This window comes from Vollenhovia emeryi, unplaced genomic scaffold (assembly GCF_000949405.1).
Source record: "Vollenhovia emeryi isolate VEMERY1.0 unplaced genomic scaffold, V.emery_V1.0 DF939133.1, whole genome shotgun sequence".
NCBI lineage: Eukaryota > Metazoa > Arthropoda > Insecta > Hymenoptera > Formicidae > Vollenhovia > Vollenhovia emeryi.
The window spans coordinates 1,182,181-1,205,245 of NW_011967233.1; the positions used below are offsets into that span (position 1 = coordinate 1,182,181).

The 23,065-nt window shown below is 41.9% G+C and overlaps 1 protein-coding gene across 5 annotated transcripts in view; it reads left to right on the plus strand.

Annotated features, from left to right (window-relative positions):
• LOC105567870 (ATP-binding cassette sub-family G member 4) overlaps positions 1-23,065 on the plus strand; it is a 35,184-nt gene that overhangs the window by 5,776 nt on the left and 6,343 nt on the right. Inside the window, exons 1-6 of one of the 5 annotated variants that reach the window (XM_012023103.1) lie at positions 2,104-3,184; positions 14,977-15,143; positions 21,228-21,460; positions 22,360-22,477; positions 22,555-22,744; positions 22,835-23,042. In XM_012023103.1, the coding sequence (XP_011878493.1) occupies positions 14,986-15,143; positions 21,228-21,460; positions 22,360-22,477; positions 22,555-22,744; positions 22,835-23,042 (907 nt within the window). In that variant the 5' untranslated portion in view covers positions 2,104-3,184; positions 14,977-14,985. Of the gene's footprint in view, positions 1-2,103; positions 3,185-3,265; positions 3,465-3,516; positions 6,252-14,976; positions 15,144-21,227; positions 21,461-22,359; positions 22,478-22,554; positions 22,745-22,834; positions 23,043-23,065 lie in introns of those variants that run through there. The other 4 variants (XM_012023100.1, XM_012023102.1, XM_012023099.1 and 1 more) reach the window with 4 other exon arrangements.

Below are 23,065 nucleotides of genomic sequence, written 5' to 3' on the forward strand. Positions count from 1 at the left end.
TATAGTATGCTCTTAATCTTGACTGAATCCAAGAACATATACCGATCAGTATCACGAATTTTACAACAGTTACAAAGTAGCTTTACTGCTTAAGTGTTGGTCTACAAACTGGCTTTAAGTAAGCTGTAAGCGTTAAACCGTAAGAAATTAACCAATCACAGGTGAGAGTGAGGGGAATAAATGCCTGTGATTGGTTAATTTCTTACGTCTTAAGGCTTACAGCTTACTTAAGCAAGGTTGTAGACACTTACTTCTACTAAAACGCAACCGTTGATATAACGATTAATTTCTTAGTCTACAAGAAAAGTGCATTTGAGATAGAAAATAAATCCATTTAAGTGGAAATGTAAAATAGCTTCTAAAAAAGGAATTTTAAATACAAATCGCAAAAGTGGTTTTACATTTTGTATTTCCATTTTAAACGCGTCTATTTCAAATAATGCACATCTCTGCAAATGCAGGTACGGCGTCCGTAAAATCTGTTGCCGTGAAGCTCATCAATAATAAGAGTGAAATAAAAGTAAAATGGCGACAAAATTTTCCCCGCCACTGAACGCCAGGCAAGACTTTACGGTTCGTGGCGATCTTGTGGCATCTTGCGAGTCAACCTCGCTAAGCATGTACATCGCCCTAGGTACTTTATACCCGGACGAGGGTATCCGATACGCATCACACCCTTGAGAGACGTTGGTTATTCAAGGAAGACGCGGGAGAAAGAAAAATGAACGATTGACTCTAAAATATATTTTCGATAGAGCGATTAACGGCGCTGCAATAACAGAGTACTATGACCTATTACGTTTCTATTTTCGAAAAATATTAGGCTGTAATTATCTCAGCCTGGAACCGACGCCGACGAAGAAACATCGCTTTGTCTAATATTGTAAATACGGAGCTTCGAACGGAAGAAACAAAGTTCGATCGTTAAGGGAAGAGTTGAGCTTTCTCGCGGTCTCGAATGTGCCGCCCTAAGCGGAACCAGAAGTCCTGATGAAGTCAAAATAATATCGAAGTGACATCATAATGTCGACCAAAAGTTATATCTTAATCATAACAGAAAATTGATGAAATTGTGACTTCGAAATTTAGAGACGCCACGGGGTCTCCAATAGCGCGCTATTTGACATGGTTCGCGATAATTTGATCATTTCCAACACTCTTATCTGTATGTTGGGACTTAAATGCTAACAATGATACCAGTAATTGATATAAAATGTTTCTCTAACAAAAATGATGCACCACTATGATAAGAATATGATTTGTACAATAAAGTGCAATATATATTTTATCTCGCGAATAGAAAATCAAGATGTCATTGCTTGAAAGAGATCAAATATTTCCAAATTCGTAAAATACAATAATATCTGTGAGATTTTTATCATCTCGCGTGCACGAGCGATTCGCGTTCTCCTGACGAAAGTCATCGAAAAGTCAGGATACAGTTGTAAAAGAGTCAAATTATGTTTTTTTTTTATTAAAAGTTGAGGAAAGTCCCCCCTATTACGTAAAGCCTGCCGGTGCATCTGCCTGTAATTACGCGATACCATCTCCGTTCTAGTGACACCCACGTGCTTACGAACGCGTCGCGCGTTTCGTGCGATCGCGAGAATCGATCGCGCGCGCTTGGCGCGATCGCGGACAACCTTTCTATCTCCGCTAGCGTCGCGATTTCTGCCGCGAACAACAGCGAGATACGCTAGGCGTAACGAACGTGCCGCGCTAGATCGAGGTCGTTAGTCATGAAATCAGGGTAGAGACTATCGCTGACCGCGAGTGCATGTGCACTCGCCTGCGACCAGCGATGGTCGCTTCTGGGGATCGTTGGCGGAAGTGCGCGCTAGATGACGAGTGAAAAAGAATGGAGGGGGGGGGGGACGTGAACTTCGATCTCCCGTTCTCGCAATTGTCCGGAGTTTCCTATCTTGTGGGGGGGAAACAAGGAATTAATTACGCATGACTCGAAGCCGATTTGTGAGTCACGAGAAATCACACGTCGTCGCTTACGTCGTGCTTCGAGAAAAGCGTCAACCGATTAGTCCCTGACGCAATTAATTTCGGCGGCAGAAAGAAATTTACCGCGGAAACTTCTTACCTTATATGTCCTGCGACGATTCGTGGTTGCAAAGAAAATATATTTTTTTGTGGATCAGTCGGGCTATCTTATTTCCAAATACAAACGGTACAGATTTTCTGAAAATTACTGTGCGTTTATTCACACAATACTTTTATCGGTATTCATGGCGCAATGTTCGTCATTATCTTTCCTTTTCTTTATTGATGACCAGTATCGTGACGAGCTTCCTTTCATTTTGCACGTATTAGCATTAAGGACATTGCGACACAGTCAGTTATATGCAGTCTTGTTAGATACTGTCATAACACAGGAATATCCACATTGGCTATCTAGACACGTGCGTCTGTCATCCTTATCAAGAAACACCTGAGGCTCTTAACGCGTGTGATATTCGTGCAAGATAGCTTTATTCGCTCGCTCGGAGGATCCTTGAGCCGATACCCGTTTGTTGAATAAAAATAATCGACGGACAATTTGTAAAGATCCTCCAGGCGTCACAGGAAATCAGCGCTTTTCAGCCTAAACTACAATGTGCTTTCTGCGTCTAGAAACATTCTGCTTTATATAAACGAATCGAAACGCTTAAAAACTGTGCGATGTATAATATACAATTTATTAGCTTGCACAAATTTCTTAAACGTGTTTACTGACTACAAAATAGAATGTTTCTGGACGCAGAGAGCACATTGTAGATTAGACTTTAATCTGCAACGTGCACGTGCATCGTTTCCTCTTAACTCCTTCGTGCTATTAGATAATAATTTGGAACAAAAAGTTATATAAAATGTTACGACGATAATGCGGATAAGATTTATCAAAAGGTCACGGAGCAAAATCCAGATAATACAAATCGCTTTGTTAAGCGTATCGCTCCTATCGTTCGATTCGTTAACGCAGATAACAGTTTCACATGCGTGTAGCTTTGTTTCTCTCAGCAGGAGAGTTCATTAGTGTACATTTGTTATGAAACTTAAGAGGCGCCAATTTGGAAAGAAACACTGCCCCCGCTGTCTTCCACCGCAACTCCCAGCAACAGCACGTGGTATCGACGGGGGACTCAAGGTTGCGTGATGGAGACGGAAGACCAACGTTGTGCTTGATCGCACACAGGTGAATCTAAGGTCCGGTTTCACCGAACGTCGCTTAACTTTAATCTGAGCTTAATTCATGTTTGTCTCTTTCTGAAGTAGCAGTTGGAAAGAGACAAAGAGCGCATTGAGCTAAGCTTAAAGTTAAACAACGTTGATGAGACCGGACCTAAAATAGTGAAATGTTCCGCGCGCCTCGAAATGGAGAACGACATTACGAAGCGAACGTCCAGAGATCAAGCTGCGTGGCATCAATTAATCAACACACAGTCTGAAGTTCAAAAGTCTAAGCGGGACGTCAGGTAAAATTCCGTGATCGGGATTACGCGAGGCGAACGGAGACCGCGCTCCGGTGGGCCTTGCATTTTTCTTCCGCCAGAACAATCCGCGCTTCTCGCTTCCTGGAAATATTGTCAGGAATTTTCAGGCGGTGCGTTAACTATCGCGTTTCTCGCCGGGGGCAAAGAAGCGATCGTAAAGTCCCGAGTGTTTTCCGCGTTTTCTTAGTTCCTTAATCCGCGGGTATGGATCTACTTAGAACTCTAGCAGGTAGAATAGAACTTTTCCCCTCAATAAAATTGTTCAGATAACGACGATTCTCGAACCATAAAAAGAGAACGGCCGCGAAATTGATTCCAACGCCCGGAATGGGACGAAAGGAAACATTGGGAAACTCGATAAACTCTGAATGCATTTCTCTCGCGGCGATCGTCGGCCTGTCGCTCATGACGCTTTCGGGACACTCGTCGGACTGAACACGCGAACAATGGAACCCCCAATTATTAATGAAGAAACGTTCCCTGCATATTCCAATACAACAATGTAATGGACCAGGACGTGGCGAGATGACACCCGCGTCATTCCTCAAGAATCCGAATCCAAACTTTGGTCCCCATTCACGGGTACAAGTGTCCGCCGAATGAACTTCAGCATCGCCTCTACGCTCGTCCCTCTCCCTCGCGCTTTCTCGCGAACGTGTCGTATCTCTGCGTCGCGCCCGTGGATGCCAGGCGAACAGCCTTTGGTGCCGTCCTCGGTGCGGTCGCACTCGCGCTGGTGCAACCGCACTCAGTGAGTGCCACCAGCGGGTTCAGTGCTAGAGTATCGACCCGTGGCATGTGGTGGCTCATTCTCCTTTCTCCTTCGTTCTTTCCTTTCCTCCTCGCTCGCGCGGAGGAATTACAGTTCCCGCTCCTATTTTCTATCATCGTCCCGCTCGGCCCTCCGTCTGCGCTCTTCGTCGTGCTCACCTAGAGTACTCCGTCGTGCCGCTCTAAGGTCGATACTCGCGTAAACGTGCACGGGAATCCCGCCGGTGTGGTGCGACCTCGCTTTGTTGTACATGCGCGACGATCAACGATGTACAACGAGCAAGCGGCGCCCCCGTCCAGCGCCTTTTAAAGAGACTCGGTCCCATATTCCGAGTCCTCTTTCATCGACGAAAGTACCCGTGACGACCAATAAGAACCTTTGAAAACCATTTTTAGTGGCACTTTTAGCGATAAAAGAGGATTCAGAATATGGACCTTATAGTTTTTCATGAGGAAACGTCAAATGGCGATTATCTTATTTTTCCTTATATCGCTTCTCTGTGTCTTCTTTTGCATGAGTAGATCCAACGATACGCCGGTTGTTGTTCAGATCTTAGGGCGATTATTATCTTTTCTTACGCGGAGGACAGTTATGTGAGCAAACGATAGGAAATGACTCGCGTGTGTCATAATTCTGAATCATTCGGGTTGCCAGGAACGCGCTGCGGGAATTTTATTCTCGTTTTCTGCCGCAAAGGAGAATCGTGGAAACGACAATGTGCATGCATCAGTAATGTCACGGTTAATGTGTCGAAACTGGCGTCTAATATCGGGGACTGATATCGGAGCCTTGATTAAGTACGTAACGAAAGCCTTTGTGAAAAGAGAAATTTAATTATTTTAAAACGTAGGCGATTAAGTTACCAGCTATCCTGCGATAGCGTAGCTGCTATATGATTAGATTAATTGCGTGTGATGAAGTTTCACCGTTCTAAAGTTCAATATTGACAGCGAATGTTTTAACAACAACCAGGACAAGGACTGTCCTTGACTTTAACATGTGATGACGAGATATAAGTAAGACGCAAAGTCCGTTGAGAAAGAGTGAGATGTACATTCGCAAGACTGAGTTAGAAGCTGGAAGCGAAGACGGCGGAGAAAAATTAGAGATTTGCTTCTCCTCAAGAGCGACAAGTTTACGTGAAACAATGGGGCGGATTGCGTCGCGTGTATCCAAAGGGTACGAATCAGAAAAGTGCCTTTTCACAAGCCCAGTTGTAGGATGAGGGGAAGAAAATCGGAAACCACGCGACGACAAATCTCCTGTGCTCCATGTACGTTTCCATGTAGGTTTCCTCTCATTTGGCCACTTTTTCTCCCATCGCCAGGTCGATTTTCCGTAAAAGAGAGAGAAATATCACCGAAACGTGCAGTTGACAATAGGAACGAAGGACCTTACTCGTTCGGCGCGGGCTGGCAACCGACGACAAAGAAATAGGAAAGCCGAGGCAGGGCAACGATCACCGCCGCCGTCCCTGGACCCTGCCGCTCTCGAGCTCGACTTACTCGGTCGTCGGTGGAGGTGGTATGGAAGTGCACAGCTCGACAGCTGATCGCGGTGGTGGAGTCGCGGAGAGATCGGCGCTCTGGCTCCAGTCGCAGTGCGCGTCGCGGTTCCGCTCGGTGCGTTCGCTCCGATCCTGATCGATCGGTTCATCCGGAGGATCGCCACCCTGCGTGCCCTCGCGATCGATCGCTCCCGAACGGCGTCCGGCAGGTAGTGTCTCCGAATGAATGTGGTGTTACGGACGCGGTGGTGACGGTGCGTCAGTAATCGGGCGACACGAGAGAGTCGATACGCGGGGTGGAATCCGTGAGCGAGGAGCCCTGCGAGGGTCGGAGTGGTGAATCCGCGTGCGGTCCCTTTGGTACCAGAGACACTTCCGTTTTTCGCGGCACCCGCCCGCGGTGCTCTCGCCAGGTCGAAGATGCGGAGCGTCGCCGCCGTGGTATGAATTCGAGCGTCGCGGCGGCACCTGAACCCACCTTTGTCCGAGGGTGAGTTGTCCCGTTGGCGTCGATTAGCGTGCGCGTGGGACGGTCGTGTAACTACCTCGGTGGCCCTTCAGCCACCCTCGCAGCTGTGCGTCATGGACAGCGCGGATCTGTCCCGTGGCTCTCGCTACGCGGTAATCAATTACGGAGCACGGGAGGAGGAATTTATTTATTCCCAAGTGCAGCGGGTCCTTCCGCTTAATCGCCGATGCTTCAATTAGTTAATTAGCTCCGCTGCGCGAAGCGACGCGCTGCGAAATCGGGCTACGCGTAACGATGTTAACGTTGCCGTTGATCGCGTAGCATCAATGCTCGCTTTATCCGATCTTCTCTTGACGCACCACTCTTCAGTCTCCGTCGATGTCTTCTCCCCGTTCGACCTCGCCTCGCGATTCACGTCCCTGTCCCTTCGTCTTGGGCGATTGACGAAGGATCTACGGCTCTCGCGGTTTTATTTTCGAGACACTAGCGGAGAGACAAACACCCCACGCAAATTGATAATGCAATCACTTCGCTTCTTATCTTCGCGATACCCGACATTATTTGCTGCACACGAAAGAATCCCCGTTAGAGACAGTTTTACGATATTTATGGTTGCGTTCGTTGTACGATTGCGATCTCGCTACGAGGCTTCTGTAGTTCCGTTTAAAAAAGGTCAAAATGAAACTTTCAACTAGTATATTTCATCAGATTGCCAGTATTAATATAAATAAAATTTCAAGTTTCAATCAACCTCAGCTGGCCACGTTTATTAAATACGCTTTCACAACGTTTCGACCTTTGGTTCAGGTCCTTATCAAGTGAGATCTAAGAGTAAATGTTTTACATATATGTTTTATATGAAATTTTCAATTTACAATTAGTTATTATCATAAAGTAGAACATAAGATGTTCCTCTGTCTGACAAACTCAAAGTCTCTAGAACCAGAATCAAGATCGTGATGGGGGTCGTTTGATAAATGCTCCGAGACCAATATCGATAGGACAAACGTATCGTGATAAGCAAATTGCATCGAGCACGTGTCACGTATGTACACGACAGTGCATTTAACGAGAGGAATTTGCATTTATCAATATGATCGGTATCATACTTTCGCTCGGAGAATTGTTGTCTGTTGATGAACAATATCTTTGCACGTGCTTTTTTTTCGTAGTAAAATTTTGTACGGTTTCAATTCTATTCGGAAGAATTTCAATTTGCATGTGAAAAAGCACAATTATTCCGCCAATTTATTTCAAGAGTAATATAGTTGCGAGTAAAATTGATCCCTTTCTTATTTGCGCAATTAGAATAATAATTTTAACAGGACACACTCTATGTGTTAATAAAAAAAACTTGACTAACCATATATTTCTAAAGTTGTACATATTCGTCACGTTAATTTTTTTATCTGTACATTGAGTGTGTCCTGTTAAAATAATTATTTAAATTGCGCAAATAAGAAAGAGACAAATTTAATTCGCAATTGTATTACTCTTCAAATAAGTTGACAGAGCAATTGCGCTCTTTTCGCATCGAAATTGAAAATTTTTCGACGCGGGGGCACTACCGGGATAAATTCATCAGCGCAATTGTCGCTGCGATGGATATGAGAGAACGAATCTCACGCTGGTAGTGCGGCTCATCGGAAATCCAGGACCGAACTTTATCTCAGCGTTGCATTTAGAACTAAACGGGAATCGCTTTTCCGTACACTCCGTGGCAGTGCCGGGGTGCCTTATCAGACTTGCAGAATTGATTCTGTTGCGAGCAGAGCGCTTAATTAACGAGAGCTCAGAACAGTCGAGCCCGAGCTATTGCCTCTGAGACCGATCGAGGGACGTTTAGCTGTTCAAACAAAGAAGGTCGCCTGGCGGCCGACCGATTCCGGGATATCATCCTGGAATAATAAAACCCGAGCGAAATCTCATCGTGTCGGCGCCTGACGGCGGGTTGCTGACACAAGACCCGAACGCCCCGGCGATGGTGGAAACGGCGCTGCCCGTCGTGTGCAATATGCAATTGCGCGCATCGTGCATCACAAACACGCGACCGGCGTAATTCCTGACACGTGCACGCCCTGCAAAAACAGATAGAGATAGAGAGAGAGAGAGGGGCGGGGGGGAGAGGCGGTGGTTCCCAACGGTCGGGAACTGATCTTCGATTTCCGAGATATTCACACGGGAGATACGCGAAAGCACAGTATCAGCGAGACACTGTGCTCGCACATGAATGAGAGATATGCCCTGAATAATGGCAGGCTGCGCGAACAGTGGCTGACTTAATCCTCTTTAGGATCTTCTATGCTCGAGCCTGAAGCCCCGGTTCTTTCCTCTTTCCTCTATTTTTGTAATTAACGTTAGCAAACGATTGGCGAGCATCGTTTCGTTTCGTAACGTTAGTTTTTGAGCGTGTGCCCTCTTCCTAAATTATTGGACAAAGCACGAATCTTCTTTTTTCGGTTGGCGTGATATCCGGGACAGGGGCGAGAGTCGGTTAGTTCGTCTACAAGAGGAACCGGTTTTCCCGGAAAACTCCCCTGTACTGACTCCCTCGAAAAACGAAAGGCAAGCAAAGAGGCGCGCGACGTACGCTCTCAATTGTTATACATGATTAAAGGAAAGTCCTCTATAACGAGATGAGCTCCTACGAAATGAGATAGCAGGGTTTCTGCCAAATATAGACATCATGTTGGCTCCACCATGAATTTATTGCCTCGATTCACCCTTGGGGTGAAATCTATTTTTAGTTGAAAATTCCTTGTTAGATCGTGTAATCTAATCGTTACGAAAAAAGATTGGCGATTGAATTTGAACGTTGAAAACCTACTATCTCATATCAGAAATCTATCTCATAATAGGGGACTTTGTCTATGTATTTTCATCGTTATAGATTTTCTCCCGGTCGCAACAAACGTACGTACCGATTTCCCGAACCTCCTTGACCATCCACGACGACAATCGGCAAGTTTACCGAATAATTAACGAGCCTTGCTGCAATACCTGCTGTATAATCATTGTGTTTGTTCTCTCACTCCCGCTTTTCTCTCTCGACTCGCAATCAAATAGACGTGTCAACGGTCACCTTGTCCTTTGAGAGTCATATCTCGTGGCAATCCGTTAACAATAATGAATAAATAATTTTATTACATTCTTAATTATTCATTTATTCCGCAGATCATTTTATTTTTATATGCGCGTGAGACGTTTCTCTTCGTTTAAAGCGAGAGAAAGCTCAGCGAATTCATTAAAAATATACCTAAAACTTGAAATCTTTTGCAATATCGAATCAGTTACGCCAAATAAAGAATCGCGTTCGCACTGTTTCCTCAGAAATACATTTTTTTCTAACATCTTAATATTACAAAATAAATTTAGATTGTTCGACATTTCCAATTGTTACTTCGGCTTTTCTAATTGCTTAAGTCAACCTATAAAACCCCGAGACGCCTTTGTTCGGATTTTTAGATAATGTGGAAATTCCCAGAAATTCGAGAGAATAAATTAGAGAGATTTCAGATCGCCAAGTTTACCCGTTTTAACAGCACCGCGGAAGCAATGTTGATGAGAAATTTTTATAAATGTGAAATTGGCCGTTCTATCGCAGTATCTCCGAGATTTGCTACTATTTTTCAGTCTTACCGTGCGTTCACTGAAAATCTATTTTCTCTAGCGAAATCCGCTTTATCGCGTCTGTATACACATTGTAAATGTCGTATGCAAAGACACTTCGTGTTTAAAATTAAAGAAAATATCTAATATTTAACGCTAGATAACACAGCAACAGCGCCTCAAACTATAATCTTTCGAATCTATTTTATATTATGTATTAATCGTAAGTGTGTTCTTTAGAACAATATTGCATCAAGATATATCATTGTAATAATTGAGTGCTGGTTCCTTTCTGGAATAAACTTTTGAGCATTGCTGTCGCAAAACAACTACCTTAACAAAAAAACACGGGGAGAGTAGTCGGTTTTTTTTGGATGCTGAATTTGGTTTCAAAATTGCTTCATCACGTCACATTTTTAAATTTGCAATTAAAGTCGCAAAAAGTGTATTTTCACGAACTTTGCCATGTTATAGCCACAATATGTGACGTGCTGGAGGAGTTTCGTTGCAATTGTTTTTCATTGCAACTCAAGGCACGGTTTTTCATTTTCTGGTTAATCAATTCTCTGTCTCTTTTTAGATAATAATATAAAGAAAGATAGAGTCGACTAACTTGTGGTTAACAGTTAATCGGAAAATGAAAAACCGGGCCTGAGTGCGTTGTTAGGACTTTCAACGTATTCTCAAGCCCTCAAAAGAAATTTTTAGTGTCTCTTGTGCTTAATAAGATATCCAAAGTTATTAAAATATTTGGTGTATTGCGAACACTGTGTGTACAATTAGATTGTTGACGATCGACTTTTCAATTATGTTTTTTTAATCTTAAGAATTTTTAGGTCTGAAACTTACACAAAAAATAAAATATGTATAGTGTGTATATACACATTATTTAATTTTTATCCACTATATTAATTGCAATATTTTGAATTTGACAATTTTGCCGTTGAATTCTGTTAAGGAGTCGCCATATCGAGCGGTAGCGAGCCCCGAACGCTGATCAGCCACGCCGGAGCGTCATCCTGCAAAACCGAATCCTGCCAATGACAATCTTGAAAATTCTCCGAAAACAACGCGGTCTCTTGTCATTGGCAGGCTCGGAGAAGACAGCGGGGAGGTCGGTATCGTCGTCGCGAAGAGGCGAGAGAATCAGAACGATAGTTGGCGAAGCGAGAATCGGTCGTCTTTTCCGCGAGTGCTTACAATGACGACTTTAAACCAGCTTTCGGAAGTTCCAGTGCCCGCGTGCAACCGCGCGATTACGGAATTTAGCGAAGCTCGTGCCAGTACTCAACATTAGCGCGTGCCTGTGCGCGGATGCGTAATTTGTGGCAGCTCGCAAAAGTCGTGCCAGCGCGACCGTTACTCGAGCGTGCTCTGTGCGCAATCGGAACTTCGACTTTTCAAGGATCCCTCGCATCAGATCAATCGAACACGCGTTTCCGAGTGCGAGATCGCCAGGCGCACAGCACGGAACTCCATACGTTGCTGCAGCTTGCATCTCGCTTCTCACCCGCGGGTCCAATCGGCCCGCTGGGGACACGACCCGCGTGCGACCTCGACGATTCAAAAAGTCGCGACCGCAGAAGGTGACAAAATAGGAAAATGTATACGTGACTCGTTCTCTTTGACCGATACATATAATTTCCGCTCAAAGTGACGCTAATGCGAGGAAAACACGGCTACGACACAAAGACGTTGGGCGAGACCAAAATTTCTGTGTAGAAACAAACTTTCCATCGATTAGACATTCGAGTGATATTCATTGAATTTCTCCTGTACTCCTTTTCCGGGGAGTCCTCGTTTAAGGAGGAATCTCGACGCCCCAGTCGGAGCGTCTTCCGGTCCTTTAATCGTTTCGCCAAACAATCGATTCGAGTCGCGCGTCCGCGAGCAACGTCCACGGTCAAAGTCTGATTGTCGACAAATTCATATTCAGCGGCCTAAAAATACCCTTGCGCTTATTGTTAGAGTAACATAATTGCAAGATAGAAATTCGTCGATGATCTAAGTTACTTCCGCAACACACCTCATATTTAACCTTAGATATCTTGTTAACCACAACACAAAAACTCCTTTGAGGATTGAAAGGTCTAACAACATACTTAATTTTGATTGCAACAAAACTTAACCAGTATGTCACATATTGCAAATTACTTAAAATTGTGACTTGAAGCAATTTGGATTCGTGTTCAGCGTCCAAAAAAAAACTACAATATTAAGAAACAACTAGTCTCGTCCAGGTGTTTAAAATAATCATTTTTTGTTAAACTGTCTAATCAGCATCATTTTGACGTATGTGTGTAGATAATAATTTCTGTATTGTAAACTTATACTTAAAAACTTAAGTTTTCAATATAAAAGTTATCTTTTTTTAAAAAAAGAAAAAGTATTACGATAACAATCAATGTATTGTTTCGGTTTAGACTGCGGTACATTCTTATGTATTTGCGGATTCTTAATACAAACAACAAAGTCTAATTTATTAATCTAAATACACGTCACTTTAAGTGGTTTTTGTCTCGACAAAAGTCAACATAAATTCCAACGAAAGCATCTTGACAATTTCTGTAATTTAAAACAAGGAACTTGAAATCCATTTCGACGGGGTTGGTTGTTCTAATATGAGTACACTGAGAACATTTTTCATCGGATAAACTTATTAAATAGTGTCAATTAATCGGTCATTTTTCTCAGTGTATGAAATACAATTCGTCCCTCCGACTCGACGAATGCACACCTCTTCTTTTGTTTTCTTTTTCGATCGGCAATAATGCGTCGTCTATACGCGATACGGATAATACCGTTTTTATCAAGAAGAGCAGAATTCACGTTCGCAATGTGGAAGTTATCTTTTTCCCGGGAGAGAGGAACGTCACTGTAGTAATCAACAGTAAGATTGCATCTGCCAATTTCCTACGAAAAGAGTGTAAACCCTATTAGGAAACCCTATGTTTACGGAACATTATAATGACGCAAATACCGATTAAACTTTCTCGTGCGTCGATGTACTTCTTTATTGTATGTACATCTGACGATTCGGATAAAGTACGTCGGTTGTTTTTGACGTGTTTATCACGCCATGTATGCGTAAGCATGTTAGACACATTACAGATATTAGGAAAACTGCGCGATTATTCCTTGGTGAAATTCGCGATAGTCTTCTCTCCAGTCGAAAGCGACGATTATCCAAAGTTTCTTCGATTCGCGCTTGCATCGGTACCCAGGGAAACTCTTGCATTCGAGCCTGCATAATATATTTCTCTGTGGATTCGTCACGGACTTCTATGTATATATTACTAGTCTGTCACTGACAGACCGATGCACACATACTACTTTATTTACCTAACAACCGTTGGGAAAATATACCTTAAAAAACCTTAAAATTTTACTTTAAAAAAATAAGAAATATGAAAAGTAGATTTGGACACTTTAGACTTTTATTTAAGGTAAACTTAAAACTTATTTTGAGAATTTACAAGAAAACTTTAAGAATTGTGGAAGTATGTGATATAATTTATAATACCGCGTGCGGTTCTCTTCTTACGAGAAAGTGCTATGCCGCACGGCCCTCTAGCGGAAACTTCGACCGGCTTGGCTATTTAAAGTTACTTTAAGTGTCCAAGATTACTCTAAAATTTCTTAAGTAAACTTTTATCTTCTTTAAGTAAACTCTTAGATTTGTGAAAGATTACTTTTAAAAACTTTAATTTCATTTAAAGTAAATTTTCCCAAGGGAAGACATGGCGAAACCCTTGCCTCACTTTTCAGCAAGGTAGCAGTCTAGTAGTATATAAAAGTCTGTGAGATTTGTAAAGAATGTTTGAGCCAATTTGGCTACCAACATTGTTTTGTTCGAAAATGGTTGTAAGATATCGCGATAATAATCTGATGAGATATTTATCTCTGCTTAGTATATTATATAAATTTTGCAGCAATGGAGTAAACATAATTTTTATTTTTCCCGGGTGTTGTTTGCGTTACTCTTTCTGAAAGTGTACGCAAGCAAACTCAACGTACACATTACTTTGACAGATGCACGTGCTTGCGATTGTTACGATGTGTCGCATGTAATATTTTACTTTAATTATGATGTAGTGCAAAGTGACGTGTATCAAAATTAATAAATTACACTTTGTTGCTTGTATTAAGTCCGCAAACACATAAGAATGTACTACAGTCTAAGCTGAAATAATACACTGATTGTTAGTGCAATACTTTTTCTTTTTTTTGGAAAAAAGTAATTTTTGTTTAAAAAACTCAAGTTTTTAAGTATAAAGTCAATGGTGTACGATACTATTTTTCCTACTGGATTGCTTACGCGAGCCAATCAGGATGCAGAGTTTTCGACCAGGTGACTTAAGGCTAAATCCTGATTGGCTCTCGTTAGCAATCCAGTAGGAAAAATAGTATCGTGTGCCGTTGGCTTAAGTTTACAGTATCGAAATTATTATTGAAAGTTAAATTTATAAGTTTTTATTTTGCTTGGTCACTTGCGCGGTATTCTCGAAATTTTCAGCCTCCTTCTGTAGGCGTAGAATGGAAAAGTTATCGAGCCACGTGTTTAACAATTCACGCAGCGGACGTTGTCGATTTGAAGGAAGAGACATTCATTTGGTTATCTCCAATATTCTATATACCGCATCTAATAACGTCGAATCGATGGTCTTCCTAGGGACTATTCTCAATCGACTGGCTTTTAAATTATTGAAACCTTTCGTTTCGTCTGTCTTAAGAATTTTTCGATAATACAGTACTGAAATATACACAGTACGAGAACGATATCGTGCGTCACGGCATGTTCAGCTAACCGTGTGACAATAAGGCGAACAGAAAACGTCGCTTCTGATGAAGACGCGACACGAATCTTGGACCGCAAAATGCCCCGACAGTTCTGAAGCCATTACTTTAAGTGTGCAGGATATCACAATGGAATTCGAAGTCCTGCACATTGCCTAAGTACTCTCAATGGGTTCTACCTTTGTACATACACCCGCGTATCTTTGACAACTTGGACTTGTCCGTACACGCGCCTTCGAGTATCATTGTCTCTCCGGGATGAAAGTCAAGCGTAGAAATATAAGCTCGTTACTCGGTCGCGATGAAAAGTTATTCTAACATGTAAATGCTCATGTTACAGCACGACTGGATGATGGCTGACCTAAAGAATCTCACCCTGGGGAGTGGCGCGGCATCCAGGTACAGCGGCGATGAGCAGGTGCAGTTTATCCCAGGTGGGAGTCAGGTGACGATCAGATCGCCCCCACCCTCCTTGCACCTGGAAAATTTGAACAATGTGGTTCACGGGTAAGAATTTATTATTGTTATGCTTTATTACTATTTGTGCGCCACTCGAAGTCTGGATTGCGATTCGACGCCAGAAGTTCAATGACAAATTAAAAGAAAATAAAATTCGTGTTATGAGAAAAGCCAATAATTGAATCGATTTCAATTTGTTTTGCTTATTGCAACGATCAGTTTGACGTAACGATTAAAATCTAGTTTCAAAAAAGTCGCGTAAAGATGAATTGAAATTTATTATCGCCTTTCTCCTGCAATGAGTTAAAAATTAAAATCTCTCGAGCAAGAAAACTGTCAGTCGAGTAAAGATTAATGGAGTCATTGGTGTAAATATACATAGAGAGAAAAGTAAAGTACCCGCAGGGAGCCGGAACGTTATCTTACTATCATTAAACTGGGCATCGAAGTAAAGGGCTAAGCTCTAGTAAGATGCGTAGACTCAATTAATTAGACATTAGATCGTTAACTAACAAACAGCTGAAAATCCGTTGGATTTTCTATAAGAATATATACGGTAAAGGTAATAGTACAGAAAAAGAAAGGAGAAATATGTATATGAGGTCTGATTACATAAAAATCGTTCTTTACGTAAACGACAAAAATTTGGCATGCTATATTGTAATATAATGTCATGTTATTATGAGTTCATTCGTCTCACATAAGTACTACAAAAACATTTGAAAGCAAAAGTAATAGCTAATAAAATTGGAATCTCAAAGACTTACTATAATATAATTTATCTTGTTTGTGGTTACCGATAATTCTTAATGTTTTGGGGAATTGCCATTGACGTCGAGTGAGATTATTAAATAAATCAATCAAAATGGTCGCTAATATCTCATGAATAGCTGATAATCGTGAAGCTAAATTTATCACTGTTAAAGGAAATTGTACTGAAGAATTTTTACATTGTCTATCTACGCAGTACGGAATAATACTAAGGAAGAAGGTCTCCGGATTACCTCGAACTGTACCAGGCAGCCTTCGTTTCTGGCTTTAAGAAAAGGGAATCTAGCTTCATTGTTCGTCCTCGTGTCGTGAATGTAAACCGCTTGTGATCTACCGTTTAACATTCTATAATACTCTATTTACGATATTGATTTATATTACGATGTTACTCCATAATTCCTTAAAGAAATTTTGTTTGATATATTACAACATAATATTCGTCGACGATCATTAAAACTCCTGTAATGTTTAATCAATCAAGCAATTTTATAATTAACACAAGCTATTATTCGACATTAAGTTTACTTTTTCTGGAAACCTCAATTAATTCTGTTAAATCTGTCATATTAGTTTTTTTATTATTGCTGATGAATTAATTTTTAGTTTTGATGCTACTATATTGTCTCTAGGCGCAGCGAATTATAATCAATACATTTAATGATTATGTTAAAGTTAGTTCATATAGATTTAGTCAGTATGGAATTAACCCTCGTATCACGCTCTCGAGATCAAGCATATAGGTTCACTCAAATGTATGTACCTACATAAGCCAGAATTTGACCGTGCGTCATGAAGATTGTGAATAGGGAGGGGAAGAATAGAACCCTCGGTCTACACGCGAACCTTCCCCTTAAATACTAAGGTCTAAAAGGGATTTCAAGGCTCTAGCTTCGATCGTACTTTTCTCAAGGCTTGTCCTTAAACTTGGTTTTCGACAATTTAATCTATTGTCGCTAAAAATAACGTTCAATCTGCATGATAAAATGCAGCTCCATTAAAATGTGACGTAACTTATATAACGTCTGTAGTAACTTATTTCCGAACTGTGTGTCATTCCAGTAAATTTGTGATTGTTGAAGTTAATGACGGGATGAAAATACTCTGCGATATAAACAGTTCATTTTCGCGTGCAAGAATAATCGACGAGGATTACCATGCACAGCTGATTACAATAATTACTAGCTAGCTTCATTATTATTTTAAACAAGAGAAAAACTCACTGACAAAACACATGGTAAACCCATTCTCTTAAAGTCAAACGTAAACCCATAGGTAGAAAGAGTAACACCGGAGATGTCCAAGGATATTCTATATCGATAGATTATCGAAGACTTATACCGCTTATAGTGTGTGACAATCGATCCCAATTGTTTCAGGGCGCGTACAAACGATCACGGTCAAGGTTTTTGACCTCGCGGGATCCTCGATCAAGCATTTCCCGAACTCGAGTAATACCCGAGACCGAGGAATACGCGGGTTCGTACATGTAAATACGCGTGTAGTTCGAGCTGTACCCATAATTTCAATTGCAATTTCTTGAGAGTAAACTTCGGTGTGTGTGTGTGTGTGTGTGTGGGCGAGTTACACACGATCGGCTTCCACGAGTCTCTGACTCATCGCCAAGCGCACACGTAACGCACTGGACAAAGACGCCTTTCCTTTGTGTGACTCTCTCTCGGCAATTTCTTGCGAGCCGGTCGAACAAATAAAAAGATACATCCCGTGTCACTGCGTTTCATCGTATTTCGTATGGAGATAAAACCTGGTCCGTGGCAGTATCCTAAAGAGAAAAAATCAACCCTCCTCCGAAAAAATGTATATATGATAATCCTCTTGTCTCTTTTTTTATATGAGCAATGTGATCTATGGAATATAATGCGTTTCTTTTGTTCAAGTAATTGAGTGTAATTCAATTGCAAGTGAATTAGTGAAATGCAGCGTTGCAAGAAAGATAACATACTTAATATCACGGCACAAAGGGAAGGTCGGCACTTGAAGTTTTAAATCTTTATAGTGCTGTTACGTTTTAATGTCATACACATGAAAAATCGATGGACAACAAGGAAAACTTGTAGGACGAAAGTTGTTAGTAGAGGGCAAGGTTTTGTCAGAGTTGGCTACAGAGACGGGCGTATAGAATCGAGTAAAGTTCCGCACGCAATATTTCTATTGTCGTCAGCGAAAACATTAATGAAGATTACGTATTCGCATTTTGGTCGCGCTGTCTGTTCGAATGACTTTGCCACGCGAGTAAAACTAAGAAAACGCGTGTTTTGAAAAACTCTCTGCTAAACTCATTCCATTTGCAAAATTAGCATACTTGTGCCACACTTTATCGAAATAGTAAATTAGAATAAATTAGCAACGTTATTGATATAATACGACTGTGAAATAGATAATTTAAAAATAAACCAGGCTAAGTTGAAAAGTAGCGTAATTTACATAAAGGGTAAAGGATTATAAAATTGTGCTTCTTTAAATATATGCATTCTAATATTTTAGTTCAATGTCGAAGTCGGCAATTTTTAAATGCGCCCACAACTTTGTGCGAAACTTTTGAAAATGAGAATATGACAAATGCATGAAATTCTAGTGGTTTTGTTCAAACGCGAAATCTTTGCGAGACGTTCCAATTATCCAACTGACGGGTAAGCGGCAATTTTTTTTGTCATCCGTTAAGTGCAAAGCGTCTTCTTCACAAATCCGGTCTCCTTTACAAATTAATATCAACGTTCTCTCGCTGCAATTTCCTCGGGATTTACTTGCTACATCTAACTCACCACTTTTATTGCGTTCCTTTGAAAGTTCTTCCAACGAGCGTGATTGCCGGTTGACAGGCGGATATACGCAATAAAACCGATCGTAGCCCTGGCGAGTAATAAGAAGCCCGAGAAAATTATTCCGAATGAGTGCGATCCGCGAGTCTCGCAAGAAATCAAATCACGGCAGTGAATCATCCCGACGGTGATTAGAGGCAGTCGTAGAAATATTTATATCCCCTCGATAAAGCGACGGTATTTCTTATTCGCGTTTGGCCGAGCGCGAAGTAGTAAAAATACCCGAGTCCGTTTTTGTCTTCCTTTAACATGAGAAAATAGTAAACTTTCGCGCGACCATAACCGCGGCAGAAATTGCAGAAAATCTACGTTTACAACGGGAAACACAGAGCGCACGCAAAATCGTTATTAGCTACGAGCTGTAATGATGCACCGTGACGGTGCACGATGCAAATGTAAGAGAAACCACTCCGACGAGACGTAGAGAAGTTCTTCTACGTGCCTCTATTACACGCGATTATAATACCGTTGATTAAATTCGATATCGTATTTTTATGCTATCATCGGACACATGTGTGGCGATAAATTCCCTCTCAATGCGTTTGCAAGTTACAGTAAATGAAAGAAATTTAATAAGACTGGAAGAGACGTCACGTACTCCATTGTTCTTCGAATCTGAAAGTGACCGTGAACTAAATATTCAGTGTCCTCCGCAATATTGCATCTATCTAATGTTCAATAACGCTCTACGTTCCCGAAGACAATCGGTCTCATTACTCAATGCTACGGATTAATTAATGGAATCGGCTTCGCTTGTCGCACACGCAAAATAAACGCAAATTGCGTTAAAGCGTGGAAGGTGGTGCGCATTTAATATTCAATCGTCGCTTTTCATTCGCTATCGCGTGTACAAGACGAATTAATTTTTCAGCTAATTGCAGTCTTATGGAACACACCACTGAGATTTCATTAATTCCGAATAAATCGACCTCGCAACCTTGTCGTTTACGCATAGAGTGGGGTAAGGCTGTTTCGTTCAGTTAAAGAAAAATTCGGATGAAGTTGAGATAAGAAAAGATTTCTGATGACAAGACAAAAATTATTCTACATATTTCTATAGGTATAACTTATCACAATCTCATGCTGTAAAAAAAAAACAAAATTTGAGAATATTGAATCATCGCAGTAATTAGTTAACAAGCAGATTGAATAATCCGACACAACTAGCAACAGGAAACTTGCTTTATTCACACGTTTCGGCCATGGGTTTTGCCCCTTTTCAAGTACAATAAACAGATTTTAGTCGGCGTATGGCATGTGGTCAAATATCACTAGGCCCAGTTAGGAATGTCGCTGCAGAGACATTATATCTCTCTAGAAACGCGTGATTACTGTATGGGCGCAGAAATGAGACTGAACTTATATAGATTAGACTCAGTCTCATTTCTGCGCCCATACAGTAATCACGCGTTTCTAGAGAGATATAATGTCTCTGCAGCGACATTCCTAACTGGGCCTAATGATATTTGACCACATGCCATACGCCGACTAGAATCTGTTTATTGTATCTTGAAAAGGGCCAAAACGTTGTGTGAATAAAGCAAGTTTCCTGTTGCCAGTTGTGTCGGATTATTCAACCTACTTGTTAAAAAAAAATACAATATTATTATTATTAAATAAAAAATAACAAAATGAAGATTAAATCAATAGTTTCCTTTTTCGAATTAAGTGAATGATTTATTAGATTGAGATAAGGTAACATACATAAATTTAAACTTATATATCTTGCGTTTAGAATGAATCCTCTCTCGATGCGTTATAACGCACGTACTAATATCATTTTATTCCAGATTTAAGAATTCTCCATTTAAAATATTCCTTTTTCAATATTAAATATGCGATTATCGCTGTCGATCCTATTTCATGATAGATCGAAGTGTAATAGCATTGGGTCCGGAAATTTTGTCCGTGGGTGTTAGGAGATTCTTTCGGAGTTTTCTGGCTTGTTGGCTTTTTGTTTTAAAATCTGTCGTCCGAATTTTTCCCCGGAACAAGCCCGGTCTATCCTACGCCCGCATTCAACGTGGCGAGGATCATATATACGGACTACTACTTATATAGCTATATATGATTTTAACACATGTGCAGTTCGTGCCTGCTTCTCATCAAGCAGGAAACGAGAAACAATACGATATAGACTACGAGGAGAGAATTTTCTTTTAAAATTTATCCTGAAAAGTATGTAATCGTGGGACAACACGGCATTTCGAAGAATTTTATGAGAGTTTATTGAAATTTCATCATACATTTTCCTAGTAAATATAATATTCTAATAAAATTCTTTGAAATGCCATGTTGTTCAACGATCACATAATTTTCAGAATAAATTTTAAGAGGATATTCTCTCCGTGTACTAGTCATCGTATAACATGTTTAGGAAGGAGCTGGACTCGCTCCTCGGATCTTTGCGATTTATAGAGCACGCTACGTTAAGCTGGTGCGTTATCGGTCCAATGCAGACATTCGGTTCTCGGCGATCGATTGGCGAAATTAACGAACGGGCGGAAACGTCTCGTTGTTGCAGCGGCTCGCAGAACAACCTCCACTGCAGTTGCAACGGCACCACGTCGAACGGGGCTGCGGCTGCGGTGTGCACCGGTGGTGTTCTGGCCAGGAAGGTGCCGAACCATAGCGGCGCCAGTCCCGGGCAGAGCAACAAGAGGCCGGCGGTAGCGTTAACGCACCTCCCGAAGAGGCCACCGGTCGACATAGAGTTCAAGAACCTGGCCTACAGCGTGTCCGAGGGTAGAAAGAGAGGTGAGTCTCGAAGAGGAGTGGCAAATGCAATTACACGTCCAGATTCCGGGAGAAAGTTCAATTCGCGTTCCAGCAGCGCGCGAACGAGTCGCCGCCGGCAAGGCGCGATTGTTATCGCGAGAGCGAAATATAAAAGAAATTGAGGTAGGCCGCGCGAGCGGAGCCTCCTACTTTAATCAAATCAGCCGCTTATGCCTCGGAATAGCGTATCGGCACGATGTATTTTCGATGCCGCGCTATCGATTCAGTAACGGCTCGCCGGAACGAAGACGTAGATAATTCAAGAAGCTGGAGCGATCGGATTCAAGTGGCGAATCGAATATGCGGGGTACCATGCGGTAGGCTTTTCGTCCCATCACCAACGCGTGTGAATGACCTGGCCGAAAAAATCGATAGAAATGTACGGGCAGGTAGCCGTTTCGGCGCAGTTGCATCGTCCGCCGGTGCATCCGCACCGGCGATAAAGAGGTCAGCCAGGGGTTCCGTTTGGCCGAGGGACATTCGAACGCGTCTATAATGATCTGGCGAACGTCATGGCATTGGCAAGACCGTAGTGGGAATTTTGGCAATCCGCTGGCTACGCCAGAATTTCTTTGGAGGCTTTTATTATAAAATACCATTCGTTTCTCTATTGCTTTCGCTGGGTACACTGGTCGCTTTACATCAATCGAAATCGGATAACGCCACGCATATTTAATACACTTCTTCTGTAATGCACTTTACATAGCAATACGCTCGGAAAGTTTCGACTTCGGGAGTCTTTGAATTTTTTAAGAGATTTACGAATTTTCCCCAGCGATATAATCCGTGCTGCGGATAAAATATTTTAGACTACAGAGCAACACAATTTCTCGCGTGTCCTCCATTGCTCTTTATTATCCCGGCTCTGTGTATTGCAGGATACAAAACCATTCTAAAATGCGTCAACGGAAAATTCAGGTGCGGAGAGCTAACGGCGATTATGGGACCGTCCGGCGCCGGAAAGAGCACGCTTATGAACGTTTTAGCAGGCTATAAGTAAGACCATTGCGACGGAAAATTGACGGCGCATTAGGATTAAGTGAGGATTGTAATCGTTTCCCAATATCTTCTAGAACGTCGCACTTGAGCGGCTCGGTGCTGATAAACGGGAAGGACAGAAATCTCAGAAGATTTCGAAAGATGTCCTGTTATATCATGCAAGACGATCGACTTCTGCCACACCTGACCGTTTACGAGGCGATGAACGTCTCGGCGAATCTGAAGTTGGGGAAGGACATCAGCGCGACTGCCAAGAAAGTAGTGGTACGATGCACATCATTTCTTTTCTGTCAGTAAGTCAGACTGTCCAGAAAGTTCCGTGCTTGAGATCCTTGTTTGTGATCGAATCGGCAGATCGAGGAAATTATCGAAACGCTTGGCCTACGCGAAGCCAGCAACACGCAGACCCAGAGTCTCAGCGGCGGACAGAGGAAGAGGCTGTCGATAGCGTTGGAGCTCGTCAACAATCCCCCGGTCATGTTCTTCGATGAGCCTACCTCCGGTTTGGACAGCTCTTCTTGTTTCCAGTGTCTAAGTTTGCTCAAGTCCCTAAGCAGAGGAGGTAAAGCTCACGCGAGATTCTCA